We start from the raw sequence: 14,223 nt of genomic DNA, 5'->3' as shown, positions 1-14,223 counted from the left end.
CACCCCCCCCCCCCCCCCCCCCCCCCCCCCCCCCCCCCCCGCAAAAACGCAGGCCTAAAAGTGCTGGCCACTTCCTGCTGTTGCTAACCTTAGCTTTTCTTCATATGTTCTATTTGGCATCCCAGCATTGTATTATATTCTGTTATGTTAGATTATATTAAATATATTGTGTGCTCAGTCACTCAGATGTGTCAGACTCTTCTGTGACCCCATGGACTATAGCCTGTCCATGAAATTCTCCAGGCAAGAATACTGGAGTGTGTAGCCCTTCCCTTCTCCAGGAGATCTTCCCAACCCAGGGATCGAACCCAGGTCTCTTGCATTTGCAGACAGATTTTTGGCTGTCTAAGCCACCGGGGAAGTTGGGGAAACTTAAATTGAAAGAGGACAGTCAAAGAATTTGGAAAGAAGATTGTTCAGTCTGTCTGCCTGTCTATCTATACACCCGTCTGTCTGTCTGTCCTGATGTGCTTGGTGAGCAGAGCCCAGGTGAGAACCGGAAGGAAGTTCTGATGGTTGTTTTGTCTGTCATATAGTTTTGAGTTGAGAAGAAGCTGCTTCAAGTGGAAGAAATGCCTCTTCTCCACCTTAGAGGTAAATGCCTTCTGTCACTGCACCTCTTTCCCTACTTGAACTCATTTCACTATTGGTGAAATGAGTTATTTCACCAATTTCACCCTTATTACACTATTAGTCCTGGAAGTAGTACAAGCAAAACCCATTGCAAGAAGTGTGGTCTGTTTGTGGAACCAAAATGAGAATATCATGCCTGGACTGCTTCCCCAATTAATAGAGTGCTTTTTGTTCTGTTGTTTTTTATTTTCACACATTATTCACTGAACTCAAATGCCTATCCATAGTATCACCTTTTACTGTTTTGTTTTCTTGGTTAAATTTAAAGGATTGGAGGATGGTATATCCCAAACAGCCATATATATTCATGTATCTGTTTATTTCTATCTTCCTATCTAATATATCTGCCTATTTTTTAATCTATCTATATGCCTATCTATCCCTTATCTACCTACTTATTATCTCCCTCTCCATCTAGAAGTAACACTGCTGAATATCTTAACCTTGATGTTTCTGCTGCATTGTTATGAAGTCTAGGCCAGCATTATCCTAGACAGAATAGTTTCTAGAGGTCTTCCTCATTTCTGGGGGCCTCAGTCATGCTCAGCTAAGGCCATGAATTTATTAGAATCCTCAAACCTGGTGTATCTCCAGCCCAGAAGAATAGAGCCACTTTTCACAAATCTGTCATCTCAGTGACATTAGAATCACTTTTGTCCAAAACCCTCTCACTGAGCACATACTATATTGGCAGGAATTCTGTCCTGAGACTTCAGAGACTAGTAAGACTTGGACATCATAACTAATGCAGTATTCGAGAGATGGAGCAGTGGAAACAGTGACAGACTATTTTCTTAGGCCCCCAAATAACTGCAGATGGTGACTGCAGCCATGAAATTAAAAAATGCTTGCTCCTTGGAAGAAAAGCTATGATCAACCTTGACAGCATATTAAAAAACAATGACATTATTTTGCCAACAAAGATCCATCTAGTTAAGGTTATGGTTTTTCCAGTAGTCATGTATGGATGTGAGAGTTGGACCATAAAGAAAGCTGAGCACTGAAGAATTGATGCTTTTCTACTGTGATGTTGGACAAGACTCTTGAGAGTCCCTTGGACTGCAAGGCGATCCAACCAGTCCATCCTAAAGGAGACCAGTCCTGAATATTCATTGGAAGGACTGATGCTGAAGCCGAACCTCCAATACTTTGGCCACCTGATGTGAAGAACTGACTCACTGGAAAAGACCCTGATGCTGGCACAATTAAAGGCAGGAAGAGAAGGGGATGACAGAGGATGAGATGGTTTAGTGGCATCACTGACTCGATGGACATGAGTTTGAGCAAGCTCTGGGAGTTGGTGATGGACAGGGAGGCCTGGTGTGCTGCAGTCAATAGGATCGCAACGACTGAGCAACTGAACTGAATTGAACTGATCTGATTAGGAGAGCTGAGAGTAGAGAGGTGGGGTATTCAGAGACTAGACCCTTATCTTGACCTTGCAGGTGGGTGGGGTGGGTTGAAGGCTAGAGAACTGAGTGAAAGGAGACAGGAGTGAATCTCACCAAGTGAGGAGGAGGAGGAAGTTCATTGAGACGTGACGCTCACAAAATAATGTGTGTGGCAAGCACTCCAGACTCTGTGTTGGCTCCAAAGTTGAGCTCTCTCAACCAGCAGCATCAGTAGAAATCGTTTGAATGCAGATATTTCTGGGCCTCCATCTCAGGCCTCTCAGATCAGAAACTCTGGAAACAGGACCCAGCCACCTATTAGTGAGCCTTCTGGGTGACCTGGAAGCATATTTATGTTTGAGAACCACTGGTGTGGACTAGGGGGTGGCGTGGGATGCTGGGAAAATAGGAGGTGAAGCCAGGGATGTCAGAGGGGCAGGCCTTGTAGAACTGCAGGGAGCGCTGCTGGATTTTAGATTCCTGGGGTTAGAGTGAGGCAGGCAAGGTGCCTGGGATAAAACGTGAGACGGCTCTGGGGCCAGCCCTGCCCTCACAGAAGCCTGAGCATGAACACCTCCTTGAATGTTTCATCCTGAACGCCTCTCTCGCCTCACTCTAGTCCTAGTCCTGCTTAGGGGTCCCCTTGACCTATTTTAAGTGAAGGAGAGCCATAGAAATACAGACTACAGGAGTTAAGGCCTGCAAATCAAGAAATAACAAAGGCCTACTCCAGAGCACAGGGAACTCTGCTCACTCTTATGTGGCAGGCTGGATGGGACGGGAGTTTAGGGGAGAATGGATACATGTATATGTATAACTGAGTCCCTTTGCTGTCCACCTGAAACCATCACAACATTGTTAATTGGCTATATTCCAATATAAAATGAAAAGATAAAAAAAAAGAAATACTAGTTGATGATTATCGCAGATGAACCAACCATTTAATTTTGAGCTTCCTAGAGGTCAGGGTGAAAAGGGAAATCTTATTTACTCACATGGCTGTCATCTTTTTCCTCCTTGGTCCAGAACCCTGAGGGTCATTGGGTATTTATAGACTTTATCAATTTTTTAAAAATCTTCTCATAATCTAATTTTTAACTTCAAACATCGAGTGAGGATAGTCCCTCTTAATTAAAAAATAATGTAATCGTTTAATATCTTTGCACACACAGATTATTCATCTCCTTGGAACTATGATATAGTTTTCATCTGTAAATATGTCTCATCTTCCATGTCCATGCCTCTGTGGGAAATTTAAAAGGCTTGCTTTATATCCCATCCAAAAATTTGTTTGTCATTCTAGGAGAATTTATGCCTCCAGGGTTCTCTTCAAATATTACAAGGAACTGCCAAGTAGGAGCTTTCTGGAAGCCTGTTGCATGAGTATATGGATCTTCTCATGTCATGCTATAAAAGCTGTTGACAATGAGCAGTAGTTTTACATGTTGAAAAAGCTTGAAAGGAATATTTCATGGAAAGCTTTTATAGACTGCGTCTTCTCCCTTCGTTTTTCTAAGCATTGACAATATAGTTGGAATCTTGCTTTACTCTTCAATTTGCTTACAAAGTTAGTTCATTTTTGTTTATGCGTTTGTCTCCATTGACTCTCTACTTCCTCACAGTGACTCAGGAAAGATAATTAATGAGAATCAGAATAAGATGTATTGGCAACATGGGGACACGTATTTTTAAATTTCCATCACTGAGATGATCTAAAAAGTACCCGTACAGTAATTGGTGCCACTAAGGTAGGCCTACTGGGAAAACCTTGTAAAAACGTTTTTTTCAGTGGCCCTAATTTTAATTTTACTTTTTAAAAATGTTTTGATATTTTTTGCCACCCAAGGGAATGCTTTGAATTGTTACCAATCAATGGTATTGATTGGCATAGTTAATTATGAATGGTGGTATCACTAGAGAAAGAAGTGGCTACCTACTCCAGTATTCTTGCCTAGAAAATCCCATGGACAGAGGAGGCTGGTGGGCTACAGTCCATAGGATTGCAAAGAGTCAGACGTGACTTAATGACTAAACAACAACAATCACTGACTATCACATTGCTTCTGATGACTGTAGGTGTTTCCCTGCTCCTGGACTCTGTGCCTCCCTGTCAGGATCCTTCTTTATACCTGACTTTCTGCTGTTCTTCCTGGCTTGGGATGGACAGACACATCAAGCTGTTATGTCCACCATCCTAGGGTTTCCTCTGTAACCATGCTGAGTAGTTGTCCTGGAACCCACTTTGCCATCTTCACAGCATGCTGCTTGGCCAGAATCCTCCAATAATGTATGTTTGCCAGTGTGTAATCCTTTTTTTTTTTTTTTATTTCCCTGGAAGGCAAGTCTATTCACTGTTTTCTTCTTTTGGGCTCTGCTTGGTCATCATTGCTATGCATGGGCTTTCTCTAGCTGCGATGACCGGAGGCTCGTCTCTAGTTGAGGTGCACGGCCTTCACATTGCAGTGGCTTCTCATCTTGGGAGTACGGCTTGAGGGTGAGCAGTCTTCAGTAGCTGTGGCACATGGGCTTAGTTGCCCCAAGCATGTGGCATCTCTCCAGACCAGGGATGGAACCCCCATCCCCTGCATTGACAGGTGGATTCTTAACCACTGGACCACCAGGAAAGCCCCATCCACTGTTCGGAGAGTCTATTCCTAGATCAGAAACTCCTGAGAATTCTCCACCTACTGGTAGTGAGCAGAAAAGCCCCACAGCCTGTACCTTCCATCTTTCTCCCTTTCTCCTTTCCCTTCCTGTGAAATTTTCATGATCTGGGAGTAAATCAATGTTTTGGAATCTGTTTCATTTTTTACAAAAGTTAGTATGTTTCTAAGTTAAATATCCCAACTTGTTTTCCCTTAGTCATAACTAAGTTGCATGTTTCAGGAAAGAGTCACTCTTTCTGGGAGTAGGTTTGCCAGGGGTGGGGGCCATGGAAGAGAGCCGATGAATGAATCCATATAGAAATAGTAAAAGTTTCTGATCCTCTGGGAGGAAGGAGAAAAATAGCAAAACCCTGCTGGACTGTATTTTATCCATTATGTCTGCTGAGAAATTAGGGTCAGGACCCAGAAGCTTTGCTCTATCTCCCGGTGTTTGTTTCAGCTTAGGTAGGGTGGGCTTCTCCCTTTGATGGGTCATTTCCTTCTCTCCTTTCACATTCCAGGCTGCATTAAGATGACAAATTTCACTTACAGGGCTCGGGCACAGACATGAAAACTTGAGCTATTGAGCTAACAGAGTGAGTGCAGAGGAGTCGATTTATGGTGGGGAGAACAGGGGTGTTTGAAGAACGTGAAAGTTCCGGAGAACCCAGCTCTGCATCCGAGCACAGATGGGATGGCTCAGGTGCTACCCCCCAACCCCAGACCCTGCCTCTTAAACCTCATCACAAGTCTCAAGGGTGGAAGAGAAATGTGAAAGTGATTAAGAAACGTGTTTAAAGCTCATGCTCACATCCTAGACCTCATCGCTTGCAGATGAAACTTTTTTTTGGATATAACCTTGTAGAGGGCTTTGCAGAAATATTTAGAAGTATGTAGAATAAAGGTCCTGTGTCCTTTTCTGTCTGTGAACTGTGCAATAAACACTTCTCTTTTCCTACCCCGCCTTTAGCAAGGGAAAAAAAATCTTGGACGGTGAAGAGCAAGTCCATCACATCAAACATGACTGCGTTAAATGCTAAAATGTTCAAAGTCCGACTGAGATAGATAAAGGCTTTGATGGAAAGTGGATATTTCCCAGGGACATTACAAGCAATAATCCAGATGTTAGAGTGTAATGCAACGAGTGTCCCTGGATTGATCAGGAGCTCCAGCCAAGCTGGGCCTGGTGCAGGCCTTTGCCTTGCCCTCCCATGCTGTTCCGCCATATGGAACCTATCTCTGGGCCCCGTTAATAACCAGCTTTGGATTCCATTTTCACAGAGCTCATAGAGCTAAGTGGGGCTGTTTTATGGACAAGTTAGATAGAAGCCTTTCCAAGATAAACATCCAATTTGAAATTAGGACATACCAAGCCACAAAATTATTTTAGGGCATATTTCATGGAAACACTGCCATTTTTCTTAGGCAATTGCCAGACTGTAGGATGCCCTTTGATCCCTTGTGGACATTACTCCCTTCTTTATAAAAAGGATTTTGAAATAGTTGCAGTGTTTAGGGAGGAATATATCTGTCGGAACTTTGAAGCATGGCCCTGGGACAGGTCATGCTTCAGCTTATTGGTTGGCAAGTCAAACTTTAAGAAGAAGAAACATAAAAAAAGAAAGTGCAGCAGGATGTATGAATCAAATTCTCATTTTCTTTTTAAAGATGGAAGTTTTCCGCCTGTGTGCTTGGTAAGCTAGAGAATGTTTTAAAAGGATCTGTATGCACACACATAGAGTATAAACACAGCTACATATGTATTTATATATGTACCTGTCTATACATTCTGATGGTATGCATTGTTTTTAACAAATACAAAGTTACTTAATCTTATTTCATAGATTTTCATGATTGAATGTATTCTTTGTATAACCCAACCTCTGATAGAAGTTAGAGAAAGAATTGTTCCTGTTTTCAAGAGGAGAGGGTTTTTTCTTTTTTAAACAAATTATTTTCCCGTCTCCCTTTCCTGTTCTGTATCTGCATCTTCAAACCTGTGTGTGTGCGTGTGTGTGTGTGTGTGTGAATTCCAGTTTCCAAAGAAAAGCAACACAGATATGAAACTGGGAGTATACATTTCCATAAAATAGCTTTGTTTAAGGAAATCATAAAATGACCCAAACGCTTGGCATTACTGCATCATTTGTTAAGAGGGGTGGAGTGACGTGTGTTGGATGAGGTAAGCTGGCATGTAATTAACCCGGCGCTGACATACCATTCGTTGTGATAAATTGTGAGTAACCGGTGTCCAAGCAAATTGATGCCTAAATGATCTCAAAGATATAGTGAGCAGATGACAGGAATGAATATATAGTGTTAGAAATTCATTGCTTTACTGTGATGCTCGACACCATCTCCATCCTTCAGCCCATTTATTTCTCCCTCAAATTAAGCCGTCCACCCTCGTGCCATCTCACGTACTGCGTGGAGAATGTGAATGAATTCTGCCAACCAAATACAGCCTGTGGATCAGGTCAGGGATTCTCACTCAAACAAACTCACCATAAAAAGACACTGTTGAGACCTTCAGGGTATTTAACAATGTTAAAGGAATAGACGTTACTTGTGTTGAGTGTGATCATGGCATGGTGCTTATGTAAAAACAGATAAGTATTTTGCTTTCAGATATTTCAGCCAGAGGAAACATTAGGGAAGCAGGGAAAGATGTAATAAGATGACAAAATGTGATGAATAAGCACATGGAGGTTGGTTGTGCTGGTCTCTCTGTGTGTGAAGATTTACATAATGAACATTAAAAATAAAGTGTGCTTGTCCTCAAAAATTTAATTCTGGGGGATATTTGCCTTTTTCTATATTCTGTTTAAGCTGCATGTGATGTAGAAAAGGAAAAAAAAAAAAATAAGGTAACAGTTACTGAACACTTACTTGGTCCCAGGCCCTGGTCTGTGTTCTTTATCCAACGTTCCCCTCCCACCAGATCTGCAAAGCTCATTTGGCTGTCAAGCCTATTATGAGCTGTCTCTGGACCTGTGAATCTTGCACTACAATTAGGCTTTTTTGTTGTCCCCTAAAGGGGATTCTCCTTTTTTTTGGAAAATCCCAGGGATGGGGGAGCCTCGTGGGCTGCCGTCTATGGGGTCACCCAGAGTTGGACATGACTAAAGCGACTTAGCAGCAGCAGCAAGGGATAAGGCTCAGCAGTAAAGAGTCTGCCTGCAGTGCAGGAGATACAGGAGACTCAGGTTCGATCCCTGGGTCGGGAAGATTCGCTGGAGGAGGAAATGGCAACCCACTCCAGTATTCTTGCCTGGGAAATCCCATGGACAAAGAAGCCCATGGGCTAGCAAAAGAGTTGGACACGACTTAGTGACTGAGCACAAGAAATAAAGAGAGGTGGGGACGGATTCAAGTGTGAAGGATAAATTGAAAGTCATAATTTTGAAATGCCCAGAGGTAGTTTGTTTCCCTGCAGAGCAGTGCCTGGTTCTTATATCTCCGTTTCCCAGAATGCCTCTCTTCCCTTCCTACTATCAGAGTAGCCAAAGGCCCATTTGGAAGATTCTACGGAAGAGCACGTGTGGGTGGGGAGGCCAGTGCCAGGTGCCAGTGTTGTTTGAATCCATCCTTCACTGGAGGCTCCAAGCCCAGTGCTTGAGAAGGAAGTCACATAGCTGTGGTTGCAGGTTTGCAGAACCAGTGAAGAACATTCACACATTCACTAGGCAGGATGTGCTATTTCTCATGAATATTGAAAGCTGGACCACCCCCTCTGATCACCAAAGTCACACTCAAGAATTATCAGCAAGTTTATATGTCATCTTTATTTCTTTGCTTTAGTCCTCTTTGATACGCAACCTCCGGCTCTCAGAGTCCTTGAAAAAGAACCAACTCTGGAACGGGATTATAAGTATAACTTTGTTGGAAGGAAGGAATGTCTCAGGCGGAAGCGTGGCAGAGATGTTTGTCCAGTTAAAACTGGGAGATCAGAGGTATAAAAGTAAGGTAAGTTCTGTCAATTCCTTAAGGAGAACAATGTCTTTAAGATGAAAACAATGGGAAAAAAATGTATGTTTTCCCCCTCTAAACTTTGCAAGAACAAAATTTATTTTTAACTCTCCTGTGTGGATTAGGAGCACCCCAGAAAACAAAATAAATGTACAGATGCTGTCTGTTAATATGGGGCATTTGATTGCTTAGTGTCGTTTATTTTAATATAGTCACTGGAGCTAGGGAAAGTTTATTAAACAATAGATTTGAATGCATGGCTTATTTTCATTTTGAAAATAAACAACTGTGTTTCAGAGATTGTGCTGAAAACAATTACTAAGTGTTTTCAAAAATCCTACAAAAATAAAATAGTGTAATATGTTATAGTTGAATTAAAATACTTGAGTTAAACTAACTAAACATATTTTCAAAATTATACACTCCTGGATTTCTCTAACTTGTTGGTATGAACACCAAAAATAGACATCTAATACTGCTGTTTTCTTACTCTGATTTTTTTTAAAGCTATCTAAAAGTATTAAAAGTGATTTGTTTTGAACAAAAGTAATAGCTTTTTTTTTTTTTAAGCTGTCTTTAAAAATCAATCATCTTATTCCACTGATCCAAATTCCATTTAATTTTTAATCTCAGTAATTCGGTGTGGTTTTTATTTCAAAAACCCTAGTCTCCAAACCATGGTAATTAATTAGTTTTACATAACTGTCAGACAGGAATATTTCCTATGTTTTATGGATTGAGGGAACTAGGGTACTTGAAAGTTAAGTCACTTGCCAAAAGCCACATAGGAAGAAAAACATCAGAGTGGAAGACTTTGAAAATAGGCCCGAGGGTATTTGCAGCTGGGGCTTTCCAGGGTAGCGGACTTACCTGAAGCAGACTAGTTACAGAATGACTTAGCGGGGCAGGAGGTTGTCTCTCCTGCACAATTTTCAGTGCAGAATCAAATATTAAAGGTCATTTACTCCAGCGCAAGCAGCAGAGAACCGAAGCTCATGTTGCAGAATTGTTGATTATGAGAAATGCAAGAAATTGAAGCAAAGTTATGGCCAAAATGTACAGATGATAATTTTAAGCAGGCAGTTTTAGGCTGTACCTCACAATAAGTGTATCCAGGATAAGCACAGGTCTCCATTAAGATTCCTTTAACCCTCCAGCATCAGGGTAAGGATTTATAGAAAAATTATTCATCACTAAGCGCACTTACCCTTTTAGACTAAGGTGAAGTGTAGAAAGAGTCCAGTATCTGCTGCATTCCCCCTTGGGGAATACTGCGCTTAAGTTGTGATCAAATGGGCTTTTTTTCCTGCATAGTTTCTAAAGTCTGTGATCTGATATATTTAAACTCAACGATGATGAAAGACAGCATAGATGATGTTATATGGTGTTGGCTGCAGTTGAGGTCTAAGCAGTTCATTTTTTCCCATGCGAGCAAACTTGGCCCCAGGATTTCACCATTGGCCCTGAGTTCCTGGTATTTAGTGGCCCGCATTTTTGCTCACTTTTTCTTCACAAATTGAATCTCTGTGTAAACGAAACAGAAATGAAAGTCTTGCCAATGAATCAAACACATAAGCAGTTTGAAATCACTCTTGGAGAACATGGAAACACTTGTGGAGTTTTCCAACCACGCATGTTCATTTTTAGGTTTGGCTGTAGTGGAATTTCCTAATCTTCCTCTGACTCCAGTGACTGGATTCAGGAAACTTGAATTTAGAAATAGGCAGTCACATACAAGTTATGGGTTTCTCATGTAATGCATCTGACAGATGTTAATTAAGATCCCAAATTGTTAATTTATATAGTTCTTAAGCCAGCGCTGAAATGGATGTGCCAATAAAAATGTTATTTCCATTTGATTAACCAATTAGGAGTATCTTTTGTAAGAGAGAAGAGCTATAAAATATCTATTGAGATATAATATTATATAGAGAGTGCAGCTCAATAGTCATTATTATATATGTGTAATAAATATTACCCATGTATCAAAAATATATATTTTGTATACCTATAACACTGATTGTTTCTTTGGGGATAACAATGCTGTTTCTAATTTGGTGGATAAATGACTGAATCTGGGGTCAGCTAAAAGAGTATGATGTTTTGCCAATTCTTAAAACCTTGACATGCCTTTCATTTTCAACAAGGAAAATTTTAACTGTGTAAGAGTGATCATAACCATAATTATGATTGCCTTCCTGCTGTTTAGAAATAAATGAATGTGTAGCTGCTATAGTGATGAATGACATTTTAAGAAAATAAATATTATAACTGCATGTTTTCTAGACACTGTGTAAGAGTGCAAATCCGCAGTGGCAGGAACAGTTTGACTTTCACTACTTCTCTGACAGGATGGGCATTTTGGACATTGAAGTGTGGGGAAAGGACAGCAAAAAGCATGAGGAACGTTTGGGCACGTGAGTCTCTTCTGCTTTCTAAATGGTGGGAGACGTGTCTGCATGACGCTGGTCTATAGCATTGTCCTTATCTGGTTGAGCTTAGAGTAAAACCTCATATTCCCACCCCAAGGAGCCATAAGTTAGCTGGACCTTAACCCGGGAAGACTTTTTCATTTATTAATTGGTATATGCTGTTTAGTATTGATTGCAACAGAAGAAAATCATTATGTGTCAGGGATTCTCTAAAGAAAGATAATGTCCCATCTCAGACTTTTTGGGAAATGTTGGTATCAGTTTCCAATGCACCCTATGAGTTTGGTTTTGCTATTTAGTGAAAATAACCAAATAATTCAGTAACACCATGAAGCTAGGTGTCCCAAATTGATGGAACCTTTCCATTGTCCTCTATGAACTTTGTGGCAAATCATAATGAAACCTGTTGAGGCCAGATCAGTTTTATTTGTATACTTCGGACCTTCCCAACTTAATTGAGGTGCTCACTTGTATATAATGAGAAATATTGTAAGTATTAATAGTTTCCATATAGGATTATAGTAAGACTATAGTTAAATGCGATTCTGCCTACATTGTAGCTGCCTCAGTTTAAGCATGAAGGAGATGCTGGTGGAGGCATACATCTCTGATATTTCTGGGATGGCTGCAAGTTCACAATATTATCCTTATTTTATAGATGAGGGAATGGAGTGCTGAGAATCTTGGCAGAATAGTGAATGCGAGACTCAGGATTATCTGTTTTCAAAGACCCAAGTTTTTTCTTCCAAACTACTGCGTTTTGTTCAGCCAATATGCATCCAGTTTGTCCACCCATTCTAAATTTAGAATACAGCATTTAAACGGCTCTCAACATCTGTCTGTGGTCTTTTTCAAACCAAGTTCTCTGGAGCCCTGGGTTCAGGGAGATGTGTTGGGGCCAGCTTTCAGGATAATCAAGTTTCTTCTGAAACCAGAGCATCTCCACTTTTACCTGTGCTCTGTGGTGGGGTTCTGTTCCAGGCAAGAGTTTTACTGCTGAACACGAAAGATTGAAAGCCCTTCATCCAGTAGAACCCCTTCATTTTACAGATGAGGAAGTCCAGAGGTCCAGAGATGTTATGTTTTTCTATCAGCAAGGAATTTAGGGGCCAAAATAGGCTGTGCCCCAGCTAACCCAAAACCCAATGCAGTGCTTTTTTTCTGTGTAGAATGCTTAGCAGAGGCGGTTGCATGAAACATCAGTTCTTTTCGCTGCTGTTATACCATCCTAGTATTCTTGGGCTTCTCTTATGACTCAGCTGGTAAAGAATCCACCTGCAATACGGGAGACCTTGGTTCGATCCCTGGGTTGGGAAGGTCCCCTGGAGAAGGGAAAGGCTACCCACTCCAGTGGGTACATTTCATGCAAAGATGGGCTCGATAAAGGACAGAAATGGTATGTACCTAACAGAAGCAGAAGATATTAAGAAGAGGTGGCAAGAATACACAGAAGAACTGTACATAAAAAGATCTTCATGATCCAGATAATCATGATGGTGTGATCACTCACCTAGAGCCAGACATCCTGGAATGTGAAGTCAAGTGGGCCTTAGAAAGCATCACTACGAACAAAGCTAGTGGAGGTGATGGAATTCCAGTTGAGCTATTTCAAATCCTGAAAGATGATGCTGTGAAAGTGCTGCACTCAATATGCCAGCAAATTTGGGAAACTCAGCAGTGGCCACAGGACTGGAAAAGGTCAGTTTTCATTCCAATCCCAAAAAGGCAATGCCAAAGAATGCTCAAACTACCGCACAATTGCACTCATCTCACAAGCTAGTAAAGTAATGCTCAAATTCTCCAAGTCAGGCTTCAGTAATATGTGAACCGTGAACTTCCAGATGTTCAAGCTGGTTTTAGAAAAGGCAGAGGAACCAGAGACCAAATTGCCAACATCCACTGGATCATGGAAAAAGCAAGAGAGTTCCAGAAAAGCATCTATTTCTGCTTTCTTGACTATGCCAAAGCCTTTGACTGTGTGGATCACAATAAACTGTGGAAAATCCTGAAAGAGATGGGAATCTCAGACCACCTGACCTGCCTCTTGAGAAATCTGTATGCAGGTCAGGAAGCAACAGTTAGAACTAGACATGACACAACAGACTGGTTCCAAATAGGAAAAAGAGTACGTCAAGGCTGTATACTGTGACCCTGCTTATTTAACTTCTATGTAGAGTACATCATGAGAAACGCTGGACTGGAAGAAGCACAAGCTGGAATCAAGATTGCCGGGAGAAATATCAATAACCTCAGATATGCAGATGACACCACCCTTATGGCAGAAAGTGAAGAGGAACTCAAAAGCTTCTTGATGGAAGTGAAAGAGGAGAGTGAAAAAGTTGGCTTAAAGCTCAACATTCAGAAAATGAACATCATGGCATCCGGTCCCATCACTTCATGGGAAATAGATGTGGACACAGTGGATACAGTGTAAGACTTTATTTTTTTGGGCTCCAAAATCACTGTAGATGGTGACTGCAGCCATGAAATTAAAAGATGCTTACTCCTTGGAAGGAAAGTTATGACCAACCTAGATAGCATATTGAAAAGCAGAGATATTACTTTGCCAACAAAGGTCCATCTGGTCAAGGCTATGGTTTTGTGAGAGTTGGACTGTGAAGAAAGCTGAGTGCTGAAGAATTGATGCTTTTGAACTGTGGTGTTGGAGAAGACTCCTGAGAGTCCCTTGGACTACAAGGGGATCCAACCAGTCCATTCTGAAGGAGCTCAGCCCTGGGATTTCTTTGGAAGCAATGATGCTAAAGCTGAAACTCCAGTACTTTGGCCACCTCATGTGAAGAGTTGACTCATTGGAAAAGATTCTGATGCTGGGAGGGATTGGGAGCAGGAGGAGAAGGAGACGACAGAGGATGAGATGGCTGGATGGCATCACTGACTCGATGGACATGAATCTGAGTGAACTCCCGGAGTTGGTGATGGACAGGGAGGCCTGGCGTGCTACGATTCATGGGGTTGCAAAGAGTTGGACACGACTGAGCGACTGAACTGAACTGAACTGAACCCACTCCAGTATTCTGGCCTGGAGAATTCCATGGACAGTATAGACCATGTGGTCACAAATAGTCGGACACAACTGAGCGACTTGCCCTTTGATCCCATCCCATCTCAGTAACTTATCCTGAGACAGACAAG

At 41.5% G+C, this 14,223-nt stretch overlaps 1 protein-coding gene across 1 annotated transcript in view; it reads left to right on the top strand.

Moving 5' to 3' along the window:
* Positions 1 to 14,223, top strand: part of MCTP2 (multiple C2 domains, transmembrane 2) — a 265,399-nt gene that overhangs the window by 112,780 nt on the left and 138,396 nt on the right. The window contains 2 exon segments of the mRNA XM_010845889.1: positions 8,471 to 8,635; positions 10,925 to 11,055. Coding sequence (XP_010844191.1) covers positions 8,471 to 8,635; positions 10,925 to 11,055 — 296 coding nt within the window.

The sequence above is a fragment of the Bison bison genome, unplaced genomic scaffold (assembly GCF_000754665.1).
Source record: "Bison bison bison isolate TAMUID 2011002044 unplaced genomic scaffold, Bison_UMD1.0 scf7180017864227, whole genome shotgun sequence".
NCBI classification, from domain to species: Eukaryota; Metazoa; Chordata; class Mammalia; order Artiodactyla; family Bovidae; genus Bison; species Bison bison.
Note: the sequence above shows the minus strand (reverse complement) of the source record. Positions and strands in the feature narration are given on the sequence as shown.